Consider the following 22,257-nt stretch of genomic DNA (forward strand, 5'->3'; position numbering starts at 1 on the left):
TTGCAAGAAAATATAGGACCGTTAAGTAGCAGCGTGATGTAAACGGTTTAAATTATCTACTTGAAAATGTTTAGAGAGTACGAGTGCAATTAGAACACTCGTGTCTTTGACATGACCATTCTATGGYTGGTTTGATCATGTGACGATGTATCCCATTACAATGTAGTGTCTTGTCAATACCAGTAGGTGGCACCCTTACGGTGTGAATGCTAAAGTTTTTTTTTTTTATGGCCCTTTTCATATACAAGCGCAACCCATCAAGGGCTAATAACACCACCATTGCTTATTGGTATTAGCCAGACATTGTTGTATTGTTCATAASTAAGTAACAATACATGGGCTGTTTTGCACTTTAATGTCAGTCTGAAAWCTCTTGACAAGGAMTGATTTTTTATAATTCATCCTGTTGCCCAAAATTCTTCTATAACTTACTATTCATAATATCATTGTTTCCTCAGGTACTAGGGTGTAATACTACATTATATAGCCTTGGTTTTATGTAGATCTCCTGTGCTGACCCGGTGTGGTAAGGCCTACAGGTATCAACATAACCCTCATTACTTATTAAAGCCTTGCTTCCAGGTAATACACCTTTCAGGAAAACACCATTCGCTATATTGGTAAGTCAGGTCCAAATGCCTGGATTATTAGCTGCCCTACGCCCTACTCTGAGCAGTGCCTAGTACAGTTATGTCACTGCTATAGAACTTTTGAGTCTGATTAAATCCCTGATCCTGTTTTGCAGCATGCTTAAGTTCACCTCTCAACGTGGGGTTGTTTTTGTAGACTTTGGGCATTATGAGATTTCCAATGATGTAACGAGCTAGTTTGAATAAGGCTTTGATCCACGTTAGATATGGTTCAACAAGCTGCARAAGTTATGCCGYACSYCCACTCTACCTCTGGCAAGGCAGGCTTCRATTTATTACTRCGACAGAACATTCCCTTATTGCTATGTTATTCAGCTCGCACGTAAACAAAAAATGTCATATGCAATTTAATAGAAGTTTATACAGGACTGTAACCGTTTGGTAATGTTAAACAATCAAYGATGGACTTGTAGCATCCACCGTTAGACATCTGCATTGAAGAACTGTTTGTCATCCAATTGAAGGATGGTTTCTCTCCATCTCTTCCTCATTCTGGCCTAGAAAGGCACTAGGACCCAGGAAACACCATCMCTCTCCACTCCTTCCCTCTCTCTGGAGAGCTGCATATGGGGATGTTGCCTCCCCTCTCTGTCTGTCCCTGTTTCAGATGATAGAGAAGTTGGCTGTGGACCTATGCCTCCTCGTCCTCTTCTCTCCTCCTCCGATATGGCTGCCAGGAGACCGGTTAGCCCCAGCATCGTGTGTGGACACCAGTCAGAAGAGAGTGGCCCCCACCTCCTATCTTTAAGACCCCCAGCTCTCTTGGCCAGCTACTGCTGTCACTAAGGAACTAGGCTACTCTCTGCATAGTAGGAGTCTTTGCACCTCTCCTTCACAGGACGACCYAGGAGCTCGACCTTTTGAATGTGAGTCTTCTCCGTGTCACGCTCATACTCTCCTGTCRCCTCCCTATTTCTCTCTCTCCATCTCTCAATCTCTTGAGGGTTGTTCATGCCGCACAGGGACCTCGCTTGCAGGTCTGACACTTTTTCGTTGTTTGCTTTTGAGTCATTTTGCATCACCAYTTCCCCTGTCTGAGAGGACGAAGGAGCAGGAACATTGGAGAAGATGATACTTTGGGCTGGCCTGCTCCCCTGGGGTTAAGGAAATTGTCAATGGTTGCCACATAGAGCCTCATCTCAACGGGAGAAGTAGTGGAAGAATACGTTTGGTTCACCACAACATTTGAGTTCCAGTGCTGTCTTAACTGTGAAGTCAGACTGGACTCCTGCGGGTTTACTGGTGTTTGCGACTGTGTGGAAGTAGCTGTGGAGTACCTGGGTCTGAGCATCTGGGATAGATAATCATGGGCAATGCCGCTGGGAGCATGGATGTGCCACCGGGGAAGGAGGTGAAGATGGTGTCGGCCCCCCCAGGCTCAGGGGCCCCCCAGAAACAGGCGGCAGGCCCCAGGCTCCCCATGCCTGCCGAGGAGGAGTTAGAGGAGCACTTCAATGCAGTGCTGGTGAGTCTGATTGCTGATGACACACACAGGGCCCAGAATATGGAGCCTGTGAGGGCACGCATGCAATTTTACACACTCCCATGCAGAAACAAGCAAAATACAAAAGAAACAAAAAACACTGATCATTTTGAAAATGTGCACATCCCCAGGACAGGCTTATCAAAGAGCAGGGTACATAATGTGACTGGAAGGACAAAGAATAAGTCCTTTATTATCTGGTTTACAGTAGTATTGAGTTCATTGTATGGTCAGTTGGGGATGGATAAAGAGGAAGTTCTAAACCATATTTGCAGTGGATCAGGTATAAAAGTTAAGCATTAAACAAATATTACCCCACCTGGACTGTGAGCCTGTGACACACGCTTTTTTTTTTCTCCAAGTTTTTAGGTCAAAGATATTCATGAATCCCCTAATCCCAATTAGTTGTACAATTTCACTTTTATAACTTCAGTTGTTTGTTTGATCTACAGTAGTATTAAAACGTTAGGCAAGCCACATTTTAAAAGACGGCTTTCACTGTAGTAATCTTAAACAGAAAACCCATCCATTCACTTCCTAACACGAATATTTCCTTGTACTCGATGACAGTTCCTCAACAGAACCGATCGCAAGTTGGGATTTCCTCGACTCCATAACTTGATGTGCCTGTGACTCCCTTCACTGGGCCTATTTGTCCTCGGTCTGCAAAAACACATTATAGGCTAAACAACTCGTGGTTATGTTGACAGCCAAAAACCAATTGGGCAACAATGGCTCAGCTACATTTGATACGTTGCTCAGGGGTATCAGTGCCATGGTATACCATTAAATGCATTCTTGTTTTTAGTCTCGCACATCTATCTTTATCTCCTTGGTCCATACCCATTTGTTTGCCCTGTAGAGTTGCATCATAGATATAGAAACAAATAGATGGTGAAAGAGAAGAGAGCTACCTGACTATGTGCCCTTAGAAACCTTCTCTATAATGTCACGTGAAACACTTCTATAGAAATTACATTAGTGAGATAGCACAGTAGTTTGTTTGTGCACGTGTCAATCAACGTGCAATTGCAGCTGCCAGATGACACTGATATGCATACTATGATGTTAATTCACGTCAGTCTCATGGCTCATTTTACTCGGTCAAAATCAATGTCTACTCCTGTAATTGAAAGCAATCTAGACTGTTGACTAGATTGCAGATAACTTACTGTACAGAAACCATATCTGAACATGGTGATATTGTGAGGAAGGTGTTACATACACACCGGAAGTCAGGAAACAGGTGCAGAAGGTGAGTTTAATAAAGAACCGATACAGATGAACAAACATGAGGAGCGTACAGAACCTGAGMGAAAACAATAACACCTAGTGACTGAAGACAACTGAGGGCTAAATAAAGGGGGAGTAATCAAGGAGGGAATGACAACCAGGTGTGCGTAATGATGGGGGAACAGGTGTGCGTAATAATGAAGCCAAGACCGTTGGTTAGTAGATCGGTGACATTGAGCGCCAGAGGGAGGGAGCACACCTCACACTGTGAGACGATAGGTTACCTCGTTGACCCTGTGGAGGACCTTGAAGGGCCCCACAAACTGGGGGCTCAGCTTCCGGCAGGGCAGGCGGAGCGGGAGGTTCCTGTGTGGGAGCCATACGCGATCACCAGGACGGAACACTGGGGCCTCACTGTGGTGGCGGTCCGCCTGATCCTTCTGACRGCGGACGACRCGCTGGAGCCTGCGCACCAGAACTGCGCACCGGAACCACTCATCCACTGCAGGGGCCTCRTTCTGGCTCGGAGTCCATGGAGCCAGGGCCGGCTGATATCCCAGGACACGCTGGAAGGGAGTCAGCCTGGTGGAGGAGTGTCGAAGTGAGTTCTGGTCGTATTCCGCCCAGGGAAGGAACAAGGCCCACTCACCTTTCCGGTCCTGGCAGTGACTCCTTAGGAACCTCCCCAGCTCCTGGTTGGTCCTCTCCACCTGCCCGTTGGACTTAGGCCRGTACCCGGATGTGAGGCTGACCGTGACCCCTAGTTTTTCCATAAAGGATTTCCAGATCCGCGACGTGCATTGGGGGCCACGTTCTGAAAGAATGTCATCCGGAAGGCCATAGTCCCATAAGACCTGCTGGAATAGTGTCTCAGCAACCTGGAGAGCTGTGGCGAGACCAGAGAGAGGAATGAACCAGCATGACTTTGAAAATCTGTCCACAACCACCAGAATGGTGGTGAAACTGTCAGAGGGRAGATCGGTAACAAAGTCAACAGTGATAACAGCTGTGTGCACAGGTCAACAGCCGCTCCCTTATCCCTGTGGGAACTTAKATGCGTTCAGGAGGACAGGTAGTGGGTAACGGGTTCCCTCTCCAGAGCCTGGCGAATGTCCACATCTATGTCCCAGACCACAGGGGATATGACGCGAGATGGAACGTGAAAGCAGGTCCTCCAGCATTTGGGTGACCAGTTGGTACTTTTCATCCTCGACCATGAGATGGTGTTATGGCRTTGGATCTGGTGCACTCGTGATGAGGAAGGGAATATTCTCCTGATGAATGGACTCCATGGTGAGGGTGAGTGGTGTGGTGATGTGTGTGATGGTTCCGGATCATACTGGTTTATTATCAAGGGCTTGGACCGGAAACGTAGACGAGAGTGGGTATGAGGTAGTATTAAGAGAGCAGGTCAATAAAGTTCCCAGCGTCACCGGAATCCACTAGCGCTGTAGGAACAGTACCTGAGGGACAGCCAGCTAGTGTGATCGACACTAAAAAAAGGGTCTGGCAGAAAAATATGAGGATGGGATACTCACACCTGCCCCAGGGGGTGGAAGATCACGTGACCGTCCCGCTGYGCTCGTGGATCCCGAGATAGGGCGTACCGGACACTGCTGAAGTCCTCCTTGACCACAATAGGGACAGAGCCCCAGCTGTTTCCGTCTACGTCGTTCAGCCGCGGGGAGGAGTGTGACCCTTACCTMCATGGGCTCAGGCTCTGATACCGAGTGGTCACCGAGGGAGGGAGAGAAGCGATGAGGGTACCGACGCTCCCAAAGTAGGTTATCCAGATGGATGGCCATCGCAATGAGTGCGTCCAAGGAGAGGTTGTCATCTCGACATGCCAGTTCTGTCTGGACCTCCTCGCGCAGTCCTCTTCTGAATAGTGTACGGTGTGCCGGCTCATTCCAGCCGCTGGATGCTGCTACAGTCCGGAAGATGAGTGTGTACTCGGCAGAGGTCTGGTCATCCTGCCATAGTTGGAATAGGCCCTAACCCCCCTCTCTGCCCTCCGGTGGATGATCGAAGATACCTCTGATCAGAGCCATGAACCCCATTCAAATCCAGCTCCTCCTCACTCCCAGACGTCCGTAGCCCACTCCAACCCCGCCCAGTCAGCAGAGAAATAACCGTGGCAACCTTGGACCTCAGTGGTGGGAGCGCCCAGCTGGTGCACAAAATAGAGGTACCACTGGATTAGGAAACCACGGCATATAGATGGGGTTGCATCATATTTATCCGTGAGGGACAGACGGGCAACACTGACCTGGGTGGACTGCTGAGTAGACGGGTGTGCTGGCTCACTCGGTCGACTGGTGGCAGAGTATCCTCCGCTAGATCAAGGCAATGCCTCTTGGGCATGTTTGAGACGTTGAAGACTGCGAAGAACCTCTTCCATAGCCTTTCCCAGTTGCGCCAGCTGGTCGTGGTATTGACGAAGTAGGTATCCCTGTTCATCAACCGTCTGGGGCCTGATTACCTGCTGCTTCCATTTGTTGAGGCGGAATTCTGTAACGTATAAGCTGGGAGTCAGAAAGCAAGTGCAGGTGGTGAGTTTAATAATAAACCGACCATAGCCCAATATACCAACCACGAGTAGCATATAGGCATGAAACACATAGTCAATACTGCCTGGGGAATGGAACTAAGGGAGTGACATATACCGTATAGGGGAGGTAATCAGTGAAGTGATGGAGTCCAGGTGTGCCTAATGATGAAGCGCAGGTGCACGTGATGATGAATGCCAGGTGTGCGTAATGATGAATGTCAGGACAGGTGGTTAGTAAACCAGCGATGTTGAACGCCGGAGGGGAGGAGCTGGAGTAGATGTCACAATAGCTCGGTATGTTTCATCATTACATTTACACTTACTGTAGATACATTCTATTATGTTTGTTTTGGTAGCCTATTGGTTGTCTTGGTTGTAAATGGAGCTCTATGTATTGGAAACATGTTGATGCTAGGCTGGCATTGCTTTTAAATGATTACATGGGTCGACTGTTGTTTACAGAAGTAGATTGTGACATATAACAACGTGTTGTGGAACTCATGATTTGGCAAGACAGCTGTATCTCACTGTAGTAGGCTGTAGGCTATGCTGTGGTTGTTTGGATATCCATTCCCCCTTCTTTTTTTTACTGAGTTGGTTTACTGTTAATGTAACTAGCTTACATGTAGGTCACCTAGTGGTTAGAGCCTTGGACTTGTAACCGAAAGGTTGCCAGATTGAATCCCCGAGCTGACAAGGTAAAAACCTGTTGCTCTGCCCCTGAACAAGGCAGTTAACCCACTGTTCCTAGGCCGTCATTGACTCGCCTAGTTAAATAAAGGTATAATTTTTTTWATTTTTTAGATTATGTCTTTATTGATCTGATATTTTGTTTACTAGGCCTACTACTTGASACCTCTGTTTTGTTCTGTTTGCATTCATTTGTTCGCATTTGAGGTTGTGTCGATATTCTAAGCCAAATTGCTATTCAGTATTTTTGTCTGCATGCTTGAAAAACTGGGCTACTACTTTCAGCATTTAGTTTGCAATATTTTGGCGTTGACATCTGTGTACGGCTGCATTCACATAGGGTAATTCACCTATTACAAACAGCCTATCATTCTTGTAGCCTATATTCATTACCAAAACTGACTTGCTTTAGTGTAAGGTGCTGTCCATTGTGCTGATACAGTGGAGATAGGCTACCGATTTTGCACCAACCGGACTGTCACTTCAAAAGTACTCAGTGATCTCGGAGTCTCAGCATTTGAACTTTATGTTAATTGTGATATAGTGTGATATAAGCAGAATTCAATATAATTCCAAAACAAGAAACCGCCAAAATTGTGCCCCCTCTCCGATTTCAACTGCCCCCTTAGTCACTTTATCCTTGCGCCAGGTCTGATTAGTTGGTAATAGCAGCCGAGTATGCTCGCTATCTTATTTGTGCTTATTAGACACAAGTGTCAAGCGTCAAGGCCAACAGTTTCCACATATGACTTATACTATAGCTAGCTTCCTTTGTATGTAGCTTGCCTCTTATCTGACTGGTAGTTAGCTACTAGCACTGTTGTTGCGCAACCCAAGCGCTTTGGTCAGGTTTTAGAACTCTAAGATTTGGCTGAAAATATGTTAGCATTGTCAGAAATGCTACAAAAAGGTAGCACATAGTTGGTTCTTAATGGATGGAAATGTGCACGTGAGAGTGATAAATTATACAGTTTATAAAAACTGTTGCACCTACAAACGCATTAAGTCTAAATGGATCCAAGTCTAATGGTCATCTTATGGACGCTGTTGCCTCGTTTTAATCCGACGACTAGAATTTGACCTAGGTTTGGGCAAGAAATTGTCTAACGACCCTAATGCTAACGACCCTGTCAAAAATCCGGTATAGTGGTTCTCAGTAATGGCCGGACGGACCATGAGGAGAGACGTGTTGTGTAACTCCAACTTTATTTTCTAATTTTCATAGACATTTGTGTCATATTGGCTTAGATATGATGGTAGGGAAATCTGAATTTAACACTGAGCGTCAACCAATGCAGATACTATTGTGGGGGCTATCGCCTTCATAATAATTACCTGAGTCATGCCACCACATGAGGATGAGATGTGGCCTTAAGTATGTTAGCCAAGTGACTCACCATGTGGGAGACATGCCTACACTGATTACTATCTTCACGAAAATACAACTTTTTTCTTTCTTTAGTTATTTTTTGGGCTTGTTGTAACAATATTCACAATATTGCTGAGCCTACTTTTATCTAATCCTCTCCGAACTCAACAAGTGTATTAGGCTTTGGAGAGAGGTAGATACCGTGACAGAAGCTCAGAACTATGTACGTGGAACTAGACTATACTCTAAACTACAGATGTAGGATCTTATTTTGAGCCAGTTTGCTACAGCATGAAATAATCCTGCAGCAACGGAAAATGTGAATTATTATGTGGATTATAATTATTGGACATTTTTGTAGGGATTGATACATTTTTCCGAAGGGAAAATCAAGTCTGAAATTTCATAGTGGAAGCCTTTTTAAACTCAAATACACTACAAGTTTCCATTGCAGGAAAGTTCTCCTTAAATAGGGTGATCAAATGAAAATCATATGCAGTGGTTTAAAGTACTTAAGTAAAAATACTTTAAAGTACTACTTTAGTAGTTTTTTTCAGGTATCTGTACTTTACTTTACTATTTATTGTTTTGATAACTTTTACTTAAGAAAATAATGTACTTTTTTACTCCATACTCCACCTGGCACCCAAATGTACTCTTTATATTTTGAAAGCTTAGAAGGACAGGAAAATTCACGCACTTATCAAGAAAACACATGGTCATCCCTTCTGTCTCTGATCTGGTCGACTCACTAAACACACATGCATCTTTTGTAAATGATGTCTGAGTGTTGGAGTGTGCCTCTGGCTATCCATACGTTTTAAAAACAAGAAAATGGTGCTGTCTGCTTTGCTTAAAATAAGGGATTTAAAATGATTTATACTTCTACTTTAACTTTTGATACTTAAGTATATTTTAGCAATTACATTTACTTTTGATACTTAAGGATATTTATAACCAAATAATTAGACTTTTACTCAGTAGTATTTTACTGGGTGACTTTTATTTTTACTTGAGCAACTTTCTATTAAGGTATCTACAGTCGTGGCCAAAAGTTTTGAGAATGACACAAATATTAATTTTCACAAAGTCTGCTGCCTCAGTTTGTATGATGGCAATTTGCATATACTCCAGAATGTTATGAAGAGTGATTAGATGAATTGCAATTACTTGCAAAGTCCCTCTTTGCCATGCAAATGAACTGAATCCCCCCAAACATTTCCACTGCATTTCAGCCCTGCCACAAAAGGACCAGCTGACATCATGTCAGTCATTCTCTCGTTAACACAGGTGTGAGTGTTGACGGGGACAAGGCTGGAGATCACTCTGTCATGCTGATTGAGTTCAAATAACAGACTGGAAGCTTCAAAAGGAGGGTGGTGCTTGGAATCATTGTTCTTTCTCTGTCAAATATGGTTACCTGCAAGGAAACACGTGCCGTCATCATTGCTTTGCACAAAATGGGCTTCACACGCAAGGATATTGCTGCCAGTAAGATTGCACCTAAATCAACCATTTATCTTATCATCAAGAACTTCAAGGAGAGCGGTTCAATTGTTGTGAAGAAGGCTTCAGGGCACCCAAGAAAGTCCAGCAATAGCCAGGACCGTCTACTAAAGTTGATTCAGCTGCGGGATCGTGGCACCCCCAGTACAGAGCTTTTTCAGGAATGGCAACAGGCAGGTGTGAGTGCATCTGCACACACAGTGAGGCGAAGACTTTTGGAGGATGGCCTGGTGTCAAGAAGGGCAGCAAAGAAGCCACTTCTCTCCAGGAAAAACATCAGGGACAGACTGATATTCTGCAAAAGGTACAGTGATTGGACTGCTGAGGACTGGGGTAAAGTCATATTCTCTGATGAATCCCATTTCCGATTGTTTGGGGCATCCGGAAAAAAGCTTGTCTGGAGAAGACATGGTGAGCGCTACCATCAGTCCTGTGTCATGCCAACAGTAAAGCATCCTGAGACCATTCATGTGTGGGGTTGCTTTTCAGCCAAGGGAGTGGGCTCACTCACAATTTTGCCTAAGAACACAGCCATGAATAAAGAATGGTACCAACACACCCTCCGAGAGCAACTTCTCCCAACTATCCAGGAACAGTTTGGTGACGAACAATGCCTTTTCCAGCATGATGGAGCACCTTGCCATAAGGCAAGGATAACTAAGTGGCTCGGGGAACAAAACATCGATATTTTGGGTCCATGGCCAGGAAACTCCCCAGACCCTAATCCCATTGAGAACTTGTGGTCAGTCCTCAAGAGGCGGGTGGACAAACAAAAACCCACAAATTCTGACAAACTCCAAGCATTGATTATGCAAGAATGGGCTGCCATCAATCAGGATGTTGTCCAGAGGTTAATTGACAGCATGCCAGGGAGAATTGCAGAGGTCTTGAAAAAGAAGGGTCAACACTGCAAATATTGACTCTTTGCATCAACTTCATGTAATTGTCAATAAAAGCCTTTGACACTTATGAAATGCTTGTAATTATACTTCAGTATTCCATAGTAACATCTGACAAAAATATCTAAAGACACTGAAGCAGCAGACTTTGTGAAAATTAATATTTGTGTCATTCTCAAAACTTTAGGCCACGACTGTATACATTTACTCAAGTATGACAATTGGGTACTTTTTCCACCACTGATCGTATGTGGTTCTTGCCCATTCGTCTCTGTCAACCTTGTTTGAGTTGCTAGGGTAAAGCTATTTGATTGCTCATTTGGATTAATTTACATGCATGAACTGCCTAACTCATCTGTCTTCTACACTCAGTTCCAATGAAGACTATTTGTAGGCTACACCAAAAACCTTGCTCGTGCACAGACAACTCCCAATCCCACTTTGCTCTGTAATTTAATATGACTCCAATCAAATGAAAGAGTCTACATTGTCTGGTCATTAATAAAAGTCCATCATTTACATAAGTTGCTACATAGGCAGTTGAATAAATGTGTTGTATTGCTCCATAACTCATACCTGAGATATAAACAGATTCCTACTAAGGTTCGAATCATGTGGATAATCTAATATGTGGTGAGTATATTCAATGTTATCGCTCCATACATGATTGAATTGCTACTGTATATACTTTTTATATACTTACTCTATCCCTACAGTTCATGTCCAATGAATTAGTTTCCATGATTCAGAAACAGGGAGGAATAGGGGGCCAGCTACTGTAGGGCAGTAGCGGGACGCGTGTGTGTTCTTGAGAAATCGAACACTGGTCTGGAGTGAGATCTAGAGATCAGAGTTGTTGTTGTCATGAACCAACTTGGCAGTGGTCAAGGCTCAAGGGCTTGGGCATACATCCGGTGCCAGCTTCTGTGCTGTCAAATCACGCTGGACCTCCCTGTGTGTCTGTCTGTGTCTGTGTCTGTGTCTGTGTTTACAGCAAATGTGAGTACTAAGTATACGGTATGTTTTGCATCTAACATACATGTATCAACATGTCTGCTTGTGTTCGTAAATTCATGTTTGTAAATAAGGTGCACATGAGCACATTCTGCTGTGGTATGGGACTGTTCCTTTTTCTGCTACATCACTCTATCGTGGGGAGCAGTAAAGATAGATCATCCCCACCACACACACCCTTACCAAACGCCCCCGGACCCACCCCCAATCTTCATCTAATGCTCAGTGTGCATAGCAAATCTCAGATGGGCCAGACGTCCTACTCCGACTGCCTAGCGAGGAGGCTGGTTGGTGTGCAGGGATCCCTCTACAGTGGGCGATCTGTGCTACAGAGAATTTTCTTTGAGGGAAATGTCACCGCTGCTCGATTTCACGACATATGCCCATTAATATGTTATTAACTTATCGTACACTACTGTTCAAAAGTTTGGAGTCACTTAGAAATGTCCTTGTTTTTGAAAGAAAAGCACTTGTTTTTTGTCCATTAAAATAACATAAAATTGATCAGAAATACAGTGTAGACATTGTTAATGTTGTAAATGACCATTGTAGCTGGAAATGGCAGATTTTTTATGGAATATCTACATAGGCGTACAGAGGCCCATTATCAGCAACCATCTCTCCTGTGTTCTAATGGCACATTAGCTAATCCAAGTTTATCATTTTAAAAGGCTAATTGATCATTAGAAAACCCTTTTGCAATTATCTTAGCACAGCTGAAAACTGTTGTTCTGATTTAAAGAAGCAATAAAACTGGCCTTCTTGAGACTAGTTGAGTATCTGGAGCATCAGCATTTGTGGGTTCGATTACAGGCTCAAAATGTCCAGAAACAAAGACTTTCTTCTGACACTCGTCAGTCTGCTGCTGATGCTCCAGATACTCAACTAGTCTAAAGAAGGCCAGTTTTATTGCTTCTTTAATCAGAAAAAGTTTTCAGCTCTACTAACATAATTGCAAAAGGGTTTTCTAATGATCAATTTGCCTTTTAAAATGATAAACTTGGATTAGCTAACACAACGTGACATTGGAACACAGGAGGGATTGTTGCTGATAATGGGCCTCTGTACGCCTATGTAGACATTCCATAATAAATCTGCCGTTTCCAGCTACAATAGTAATTTACAAMATTAATGTCTACACTGTATTTTATGTTATTTTAATGGACAATTAAATAAATAAAAATATTTCAAAAACAAGGACATTTCAAAGTGACCCCAAACTTTTGAACGATAGTGTATGTGCCATAAAAATCCAGAATTTTCTCACCACACGCAAATACGCGTGTTTCTGCACCTCACCTTTAGAAACGGGCCATCTACATTTCCACGGGACAGAATTCATAGCGATTTCAGGACGTAGTACCGCATCAGTTGACGTGGAGAAATATCAAAATGTCTGTGTTTGTAGCCAGCACTTCCAGACAGAGGATTTTGAAACTGGTTGCCAGGTCATCGAATGTTAAAGTGATGCATTTTACATTTTCCACTTCACTTCCAAGAGGAAGGCATCCAATCAGCCAACATCAGCACAGCAGAAAATAAATCAAGCTGAGGTAACTAACTAGGTAGAGAACTACATTTTGTTTATCTAAATCAAAATCTAGCTAGCTAGCTTTCATAATACGCTGTCTAGACATTCGAAAGCAAATCATTGTAATTAGCCAGCTGCTATGTGATTTGATTTGCAACTTTGCAAGCTAATGTTAGCTTCATTAGGTTTTGTTATCTACAGCCTACCGGACTGTATCTAAACACTAGCTAGCTAGCTAACCAACTACCACAGAGGCTAACGTGACTATGTGCTCTATTTAGAGTCCGATCCCATCAACATCAGGCTCAGCACCAGGAACTACTGCAAGTCACCTTTGCTAAATATTTCCATAACTCCATGATGAGCAAATAAATATACTGGAGCTAGGCATACATATGGTCTGTGTCTTGTTATCATAGTTGGTGTGTTTACAAGTAACGTTATGCTTCAACTTGTACTGTCGTTTTCGCTGTATTGTGGAGGCTTAGTTGAAGTCTAAATTGGAGAAAATTAGCTGTTATGTATGGGTGGCTGACTGGTGTCTGTCAGGGATGAGTATTGTGTGTGTGTGAAGAATAGTATGCATGATCTATTGACATGAGGAGGCTGGGTGGGTGTAGTACCTTGTTGAGTGCGTATTAATGGTGACGAAGCAGTCAAATTTGGCCAATCACGGACTACTGTGTGTCCTACAGACTAATCTCGCGGCTGATAACAAGGACCTTGACACCAGCTTTGGTAGTACAGAGCCTGCACTATTTGGATGAAAGCTTTCAGCCCGGGAACAAGCTCAAGCTCAACATCATCTGACTCTGAAACAAACCAGGACAGCCAATGGTATTTATAAAAGCACAATACCCTTTTGAGAAAACAGATTCACAAATACACTAAACTGTCTACAAGCCAAGTGATCCTTGCAGTCAGTTCTTTGGCATGGGGAATAGGGGCTGTTAGTATACTCTTCTAGCCTATTCACTCTGTGGTTGGCAGTGCTTGTCTACTCAACAACACAACTGTAGGTGCTCATACACAACAATACACGACTAGAAGTCTACAAGTCAAGCCTTCTCGAACTTTTCACGTCTTTGTTAACAGTCCACCTCAATGACCCAAATTGACTCTGAGTGTAACAAAACACACACCAGTACACAGGATCCTTTTTTTGTTTACAGAGGATCAGTCTTTGTCTTTTCAGGAGACTCGCAGTACAAACAAATCTTCTGCAAGAGGTCAAAACAGTGGGGGTGGGTGAAGAAAGTGTACAAGCCTAGAACCCACCTCTTCATTCAGGGAGAGGCTTGTCCACCTGGTTGTGGAGTGCAGAAAGGACCAGACGGTTGTCGACAAGGAGCCAGAGTCACAGCTCCCTAAACCTAACATCTCTGCCAAAAATCACCACAGCACCAAAGCCCGCTAAACCAGCTGCCATTATCCAACAGAAGAAGGAGGTGCACCAGCTGAAGAGCATTCTGGAAACTGCCTGGAACATTCAGAGTTGTTGTAGTATAATATAGAATACCTAGTATGCTCACAACTGCATTGTGGTATAGATATGGCTAGTTCTAATGGTGTTTTATATATTATGTTGTATAAGTGTACTGACAAGTGACCAAATGATTCCAGCTGCATAAGAAACCAATAAAGTGTCGACTTGAACCTTTGGATCATTTCATTGTGACATTCATGCCTTTGCATTTTGATAAACTAGCTACAATCTTACTGCTAAAACAAATGATACAGGGGTTTGGTGTATCATTTCAACTTTAATTTGTTGGCAAGTAAACATGTTTCAATAAAACAGTAGATTAGTCTGTCAATATAGCAACTAAGTAGACATGGCTTTTGTTCAGAACAACTTGTATTTGCTCTGGAGACCAAGGTGAGTTTACACAGCAGTATGCAGGAACAGTTATGGCAATGTATGACATAGAGTAGAGTAAAAATATACTACTAGCGCCTATGATAAATACTACAGTTCCCAAAAAAATAAGGAAATACTTGCATATGGTGTGTTTGGGTGGTGCAGTGATGTGTTCGCAGTCACGTTGATATAAGTGGAGGCTGTTGTTAGGGGACCCTTCACATCTATTGAGCGTCATCAACTAGTATTGTCTGGGAGAGAAAGATAAAAAAAAAAAAAAAAAAAAACGTTGTGTTGTGTCTGTTCCTACTGTAGAAGCATGATGTATAATATGAGACATCTGACAGTCACATGTTAGCTAGCTACAACACACAGGTATAGTTACTCCAAGACTAATATGAGTCATAAAGCCAAAGTCCTTCCTTTACTCTTTATCATCATCATCTAAATATTTCAACAGTTTTGCTCCTGATGAGATGGACTGAGGTTAGCTAGGCTAGTTAGCTATAATGTTAAGACTAGGTATAGCAAACATAGCCAGCTTAACAAAATTGTACTGTACTAAACAGCACCGCCTTGTGTAAAAAGAGAGCTTATTTTGCGAGCTAGCTAAACAGCTTACTCGTTTCTTTCTGAGTCATGGTCTTCCTGGTCTAGGATGCCACCGCAGCTTGCTGGTCCTGCAATTATTTTCCTCGAGGCATGTGTCCTCCCAAACATGACCCGCCAAACCACACTTCTTAACACCTGCCTGCCCGCTTAACCCGGAAGCCAGCCGCACCAATGTGTCAGAGGAAACACTGTTCAACTGATGACTGAGGTCAGCCTGCAGGTGCCCGGCCTGCCACAAGGAGTCGCTAGAGCACAATGAGCCAAGTAAAGCCCACCCGGCCAAACCCTCCTCAAACCCGGACGATGCTGGGCCAATTGTGCGCCGCCCTATGGGACTCCTAATCACGGCCAGTTGTGACACAGCCCGGGATTGAACCCGGGTCTGTAGTGTTGCCTCTAGCACTGCTATGCAGTACCTCAGACTGCTGCAACACTCGGGAGGCCCACACTGCAGTTATTCTACAATTACTGCATCCAAAATACCACAGTCCACTGTAGTCACTGCACTTTTACAGCAGTTTTAAAACTGCAATCTTTTTTTGTAAGAAAAAAACAAGAAAAACACCCCAAATACTGTCTAGCGCTGAAGTTTCCCTTTAAGTACAGCTGTAAAACTACCACGGCCCAGTCTGCACCAGGGGCCAGACTGTCCCAGTGTTAATAGACTAGAGACTCAGACTACTAAATTATACCAGAGTGTCAGATGTCAATCCCCCACAAGGGTGGCACTGTGGATATGTGTGTGTGTGTGTGTGTGTGTGTGTGTGTGTGTGTGTGTGTGTGTGTGTGTGTGTGTGTGTGTGTGTGTGTGTGTGTGTGTGTGTGTGTGTGTGTGTGTGTGTGTGTGTGTGTGTGTGTGTGTGTGTGTGCACGCCGTGTCTGACCCACTATGCTCCTGCACGCCGTGTCTGACCCACTATGCTCCCTCCGGGTTCATGTTCCATGAACAATCCGTTTGTCACATAATGACGGGCTGATAGTGTTAAGTGCTGAATCAGATTAGCATCTATACCGCCGAGATCCGCGTGATTTAGGTGGTAATAATAACAAGGTGCTCCAAGGGAGGCCTTGGCTCAACCCTCCTCCCTCTCCCTATTCACATTTGTATTGAGCGTCTTTCCTCTGTACTTTGCATACCACTATGCATATTTCCCACTGTGCAATGCGGCTGGATGTGTAAATGTGCATCTGTGGATTTGCGTACTGTCGATACGCGTGTGTATGTGTGCTCCTGTATATGCATGCCAGTCTTTGTACGAGAGCATAAAAACATTAGGATGCAGCTTACATGTGGGTTTGGATTTGATCAAAAGTGTGTGAATTTACTTTGAACATGTTTGTGTGCACATGCTTGTATGAAATTATAGAGTACCTCTGAGAAACTGACGGCCATGTTGGTTTCTGCTCCACTGAGGCCGGAGAGCCAAGATGGCTCCACAGACCCCACATTGGTGGGAGCCAACCCAGGTATAAATCCAGAACCTCATACAAAGGACCTTTGTCACTAAAGCCACTAAAGGTTGTTTGGTTGCCAGGTACAGCACAACAAGACTGAGCACAACAAGACTTGTCAGCTTATTAATTTCCATGCCCTAAAGACTGTACATACTGTATGTCAAAGTAATGTTCTATTAGTTTAACAAATAGCACGCAATGCAGGTAATCTCACTGTCACCTTTTCCACCCTCTCTCTAGTACTGTTAACCCATTTGCTGGAATTTAGCCTCTCACATACTGACTGTTACCCCAACTCCCAAAATTAATTTCCCCAACTCCCAAAGTTAATGAGAGACGGATAGGAGCTAACTGCCCTACCTCCTGAGTGGGCCTCTGTTAAACATGGCAGCTTAATTAAAACAGAAGGAAGCGACATGCTCCCAGGCTACTTGACATGGCAGCCTCAACCACACTTCTTGAGGCCTCCTGATAGCCGAGACAGACAGTGTCCCTGGAGAGTTACGGATCTAGAGCTGAGAAGCCTTTTTAAAGTGAATGACGGAATTGGAAGTGAAGCCTAATGTCTGAGTGCCACATTTACTTTGTTATGACAATGAGAGCAATTTGATTCTATACCGCATGCTGTCCCAAAAGTCTGCATGAATGCACGCTGTCCTTGTTCCCCTGCACTCCACCCATATGCACATAAATAAAACTAACCAACTGTAACATTCAATCTACTTTATCACACAGCAAAGAGGGCGTGTCACTAGCAGTGGTACCTTTATGAGGCATGGCTGTGTATGTTTCTGTGTATCCTTGTGTAGGAGTATGTGTACTGTATATGTGAGGGAAGAGAGCAAGGGGGAGGTCTAATCAATAGGATCTGAAATGGGATGAGTGCAGTTTGTCTCGTCACTACTGTCTTTGAAGATAGAGCTCCTAAAGAGACAGGTGGCCCAATTTAACGGTAACAAATGGACCTACAGTATTATTAAGTACCGGTATGCACCATTTTTTATTTTTTTTTACAGAGAATTACCAGGGTATTTTCCAGATTTTGAAATGCACATCTCTCATATGTAACTCTAGCTTAAAAGAAGAAAACAGGTGACTTTGACGCCATATTGCCCCTACTGTGCGTACGTACTACTGTAAAACTCCAGTAGGTTTCTCCTCTGTGCATGTACACTACCGTAAAACTCTCCAGCACTAGCGTCTTCTCTCTGTTGCATGTAACACTACCCGTACAACTCCCAGTAGGTTTCTCCTCTGTGGCATGTACACTACGTAAAACTCCATAGCGTGGCAGGTTTCTCCCTCTGTGCATTACCACTACGTAGCAACTCAGCTAGGTTTCTCCTCTGTGCAGTCACTACCGTAAAACTCCAGTAGGTTTCTCCTCTGTGCATCATACACTACCGTAAAACTCCAGTAGGTTCTCCTTCTGTGAACTAGTACACTACCGTAAAACCCAGTAGGTTCTCCTCTGTGCATTGACACTACGAAACTCCGTGGTTTCTCTCTGTGCAGTACACTACCGTAAAACTCCAGTATTAGGTCTCCTCTGTGATGTACACTACCCGTACAACTCCAGTAGGTTCTCCCTCTGTGCATGTACACTACCGTAAAACTCCAATAGGTTTTCTCCTCTGTGCATATACACTACTGTAATCTCCAGTAGGTTTCTCCTCTGTGCATGTACAATACCGTAAAACTCCAGTAGGTTTTCTCCTCTGTGCATATACACTACCGTAAAACTCAGTAGGTTTCTCCTCTGTATGTACACTACCGTAAAACTCCAGTAGGTTTCTCCTCTGTGCATATACACTACCGGTAAAACTCCAGTAGATTTCTCCTCTGTGCATATACACTACCGTACAACTCCAATAGGTTTCTTCTCTGTGCATTACACTACCGTAAAAACTCCAGTAGGTTTCTTCTCTGTGCATGTACACTACCGTAAAACTCCAGTAAGTTTCTCCTCTGTGCAATACACTACCATAAAACTCAGTAGGTTCTCCTCTGTGCATATACACTACCGTAAAACTCCAGTAAGTTTCTCCTCTGTGCATATACACTACCGTAAAACTCCAGAGGTTCTTCCTCTGTGCATATACACTACCGTAAAACTCCAATAGGTTTCTTCTCTGTGCATTTACACTACCGTAAAACTCCATTAGTTTCTTCTCTGTGCATACACGACCGTAAAACTCCAATAGGTTTCTTCTCTGTGCATGTACACTACCGTAAAACTCCAGTAGGTTTTTCCTCTGTGCATATACACTACGTAAAACTCCAGTAGGTTTCTCCTCTGTGCCGTATACACTACCGTAAAAACTCCAATAGGTTTCTTCTCTGTGCATGTACACTACCGTAAAACTCCAGTAGGTTCTTCTCTGCAGTATACACTACCGTAAAACTCCAGTAATTTCTCCTCTGTGCATATACACTACCGTAAAACTCCAGTAGTTTCTCCTCTGTGCATGTACACTACCGTAAATCTCCAGTAGGTTCTCTCTCTGTGCATATACACTACCGTAAACTCCAATAGGTTTATTCTCTTGTGCATTGTACACTACCGTAAAACTCCAGTAGGTTCTCCTCTGTGCATGTACACTACTGTAAATCTCAGTAGGTTCTTCTCTGTGCATGTACACTACCGTAAAACTCCAATAGGTTTTATTCTCTGTGCATATCACTACCGTAAAAACTCCAGTAGGTTCTCCTCTGTGCAGACACTACTGTAAATCTCCAGTAGGTTTCTTCTCTGTTGCATGTACACTACCGTAAAACTCCAGTAGGTTTCTCCTCTGTTCATATCACTACCGTAAAACTCCAGTAGGTTTCTCCTCTGTGCATATCACACTACCGTAAAACTCCAGTAGGTTTCTCCTCTGTGCATGTACACTACTGTAAAACTCCAGTAGGTTTCTCTCTGTGCATATACGCTACCGTAAAACTTCAGTAAGTTTCTTCTCTGTGCATGTACACTACCATTAAAACTCCAGTAGGTTTCTTCTCTGTGCATGTACACTACCGTAAAACTCCAGTAGGTTTCTCCCGTGAGTGTCCCTGTACAGGACTAGCCACCAGCCAACTCTAATCCCAGTTTATTGATCCAACATAACTTATCAAGCCTGATTTATCAGAGCACTGGCTGTACCATTGATTTAGGATGCTGTTCGCTATTAGTTGTGCATCAGTTTTCACACCCCTGTGTAAAATAACTTTTAACTGACCGACCTGATGTGGTTACAAAAAATATTTTTGGGGATGCATAAAAACCAAAAGGCCATTAGCCTCATTCAGCATTGAATTATGTCTGACTAGTCATGTGAGTTGTTCCACTAAGATTGCATTTACAAAGTATCCACAGACCATAGACTTTCCTGAGAAGCCCTAGCAAGTCGTTGTATCTAAACAAAACAAGTAGCAATTCTGAGAGAAAAATGTGTTGCTTTGGAGGCTTACCAAAAAGTTAACTGTGAGTGACCTTGTGAAGAACAATACCTCTCCACTGGTGGGACAACGTTTGTACAGAGTTACAGAAACTTACAGAGACAACAGGAGGATGAGAAGAGGGGGAGGAAGAAGAGGGGAAGGAGGAGGAGTGGGTTGGCGAGGTAAAAAGAGAAATATGTTTTGTCCTTAAGTGGGAGTCTCCTGTCGTCTAGCCCAGTTTTACCGGGTGGCAGGGCTGTGTTGGGTTATAATTAGTGCAGAAGGATGTCCTGCATATGTGTGTGTGAGGAGGGAGGTGTTTTGGTTGGGGCAGGGCAGGTAGCTGAAGCCGGAAGCCCAACAATAATATAGGACAGTGTGGGTGTGTTAATGAACATGAGGAATATGGGGAGGTATGTGGGTTGTGTGCATGTGTGTTTGTGTTTCTTGGGGTGAAGGATCCCCTCGGCTGTGCCTCTCATTCATAACTCTCACTGTCACCAGAGGTAAAGTCGGGAGTCGGAAAGAGTCCGTGAGAGACTTTGGCCTGACAAGGACACCACTGTATATTCTGCTGACAGTCTGCAATTCATTACCATGCACATAACTTAACTTCTCATGGCAGATGCCAACCTCACCAAAAACAATCTGTTGGCTCTGCTCAGAGAAGGATAAAGTATTCCAGCCTGGTCCAAGATCTGTTTGGCCACTAGAATGGTCATTGTGACTAACAGCACAAACAGATCTGGGATCAGGCTAGAAGTCCTCAGGTAGTAGTGATATTATTCCTGGTCACCTGCTGCTGTGACTGCAAGGTAAAGGCTTAGTCTAGGTAGCATGAAATAGGATGTTTATGCAAGAGTAGAGTTTATGTGTTGGAGAACGTGTTTACGGTTTCAACTACTGTTTAAAAATACAAATAAATGAAATAGTTGAGCACCTATGCTACCACAATGAACAATGATTCCTTTATGAATGGGTGCTATGTTAAGTCTTTCACTTTGTCTGACCACTGTTTTGTACTGTAGGCAGTAAAAACATCAAAACAGTGAATCATACGAATGGCTTTTGAGGTTCAATATCAGTGAGATTGGAGACTGTTTCACATCTGACTTAATTCTAAAAGTCGGCTTACAATCTGCTTATCAATGTAGAGATCTTTAACGTAAAAATGTTGAACATTATAATACACTATGTTCATATTTTACTAACATTACATACAGTAAACCATGAAAAACAGGACTTATACAGAATATTTCATTATGGTGAACAATGTAATAACGTTTACAGGCAGACCGTCTCTGTATGCTGTCCCCACAGTGACTATTTACCCAGAGAGTTTTCATCTGTATTTTTCGTAGCTGTCTACATACCACCACAGAGCGAGGTTGGAACTAAAACCACACTAAATKAGCTGTATTCCGCCATAAGCAAACAGGAAAACGCTCATCCAGAGACAGCGTTCCTAGTGTAAGGTGACTTTTATGCAGGAAAACTTAAATCAGTTTTACCGAATTTCTATCAACATGTTAAATGTGCAACCAGAGGGAAAAACATTCTAGACCATCTCAACTCCACACACAGCGACGCGTACAAAGCTCTCCCTCGCCCTCCATTTGGAAAATCTGACCATAACTCTATCCTCCTGATTCCTGCTTACAAGCAAAAATTAAAGCAAGAAGCACCAGTGACTCGGTCTATAAAAAAGTGGTCAGATGAAGCAGATGCTAAACTACAGGACTGTTTGGCAAGCACAGACTGGAATATGTTCCGGGATTCTTCCGATGACACCACATCAGTCACTGGCTTTATCAATAACTGCATCGAGGACATCGTCCCCACAGTGGCTGCACGTACATACCCCAACCAAAAGCCATTGATTACAGGCAACATTTGCACTGAGCTAAAGGGTAGAGCTGCCACTTTCAAGGAGTGGGACTCTAACCCAGAAGCTTATAAGAAATCCCACTATGCCCT

At 43.5% G+C, this 22,257-nt stretch overlaps 1 protein-coding gene across 2 annotated transcripts in view; it reads left to right on the top strand.

The window, feature by feature from the left end:
• Positions 1 to 1,264: 1,264 nt before the first annotated feature.
• The window catches only part of LOC111967690 (formin-like protein 1), a 66,148-nt gene continuing 45,155 nt past the window's right edge, over positions 1,265 to 22,257 (top strand). For both annotated transcript variants that reach the window (XM_023992929.2, XM_070444846.1), the window contains exon 1: positions 1,265 to 2,115. In XM_023992929.2, the coding sequence (XP_023848697.1) occupies positions 1,957 to 2,115 (159 nt within the window). In that variant the 5' untranslated portion in view covers positions 1,265 to 1,956. The remainder of the gene's footprint in view (positions 2,116 to 22,257) is intronic.

This window comes from Salvelinus sp. IW2-2015, linkage group LG8 (assembly GCF_002910315.2).
Source record: "Salvelinus sp. IW2-2015 linkage group LG8, ASM291031v2, whole genome shotgun sequence".
Taxonomy (NCBI): domain Eukaryota; kingdom Metazoa; phylum Chordata; class Actinopteri; order Salmoniformes; family Salmonidae; genus Salvelinus; species Salvelinus sp. IW2-2015.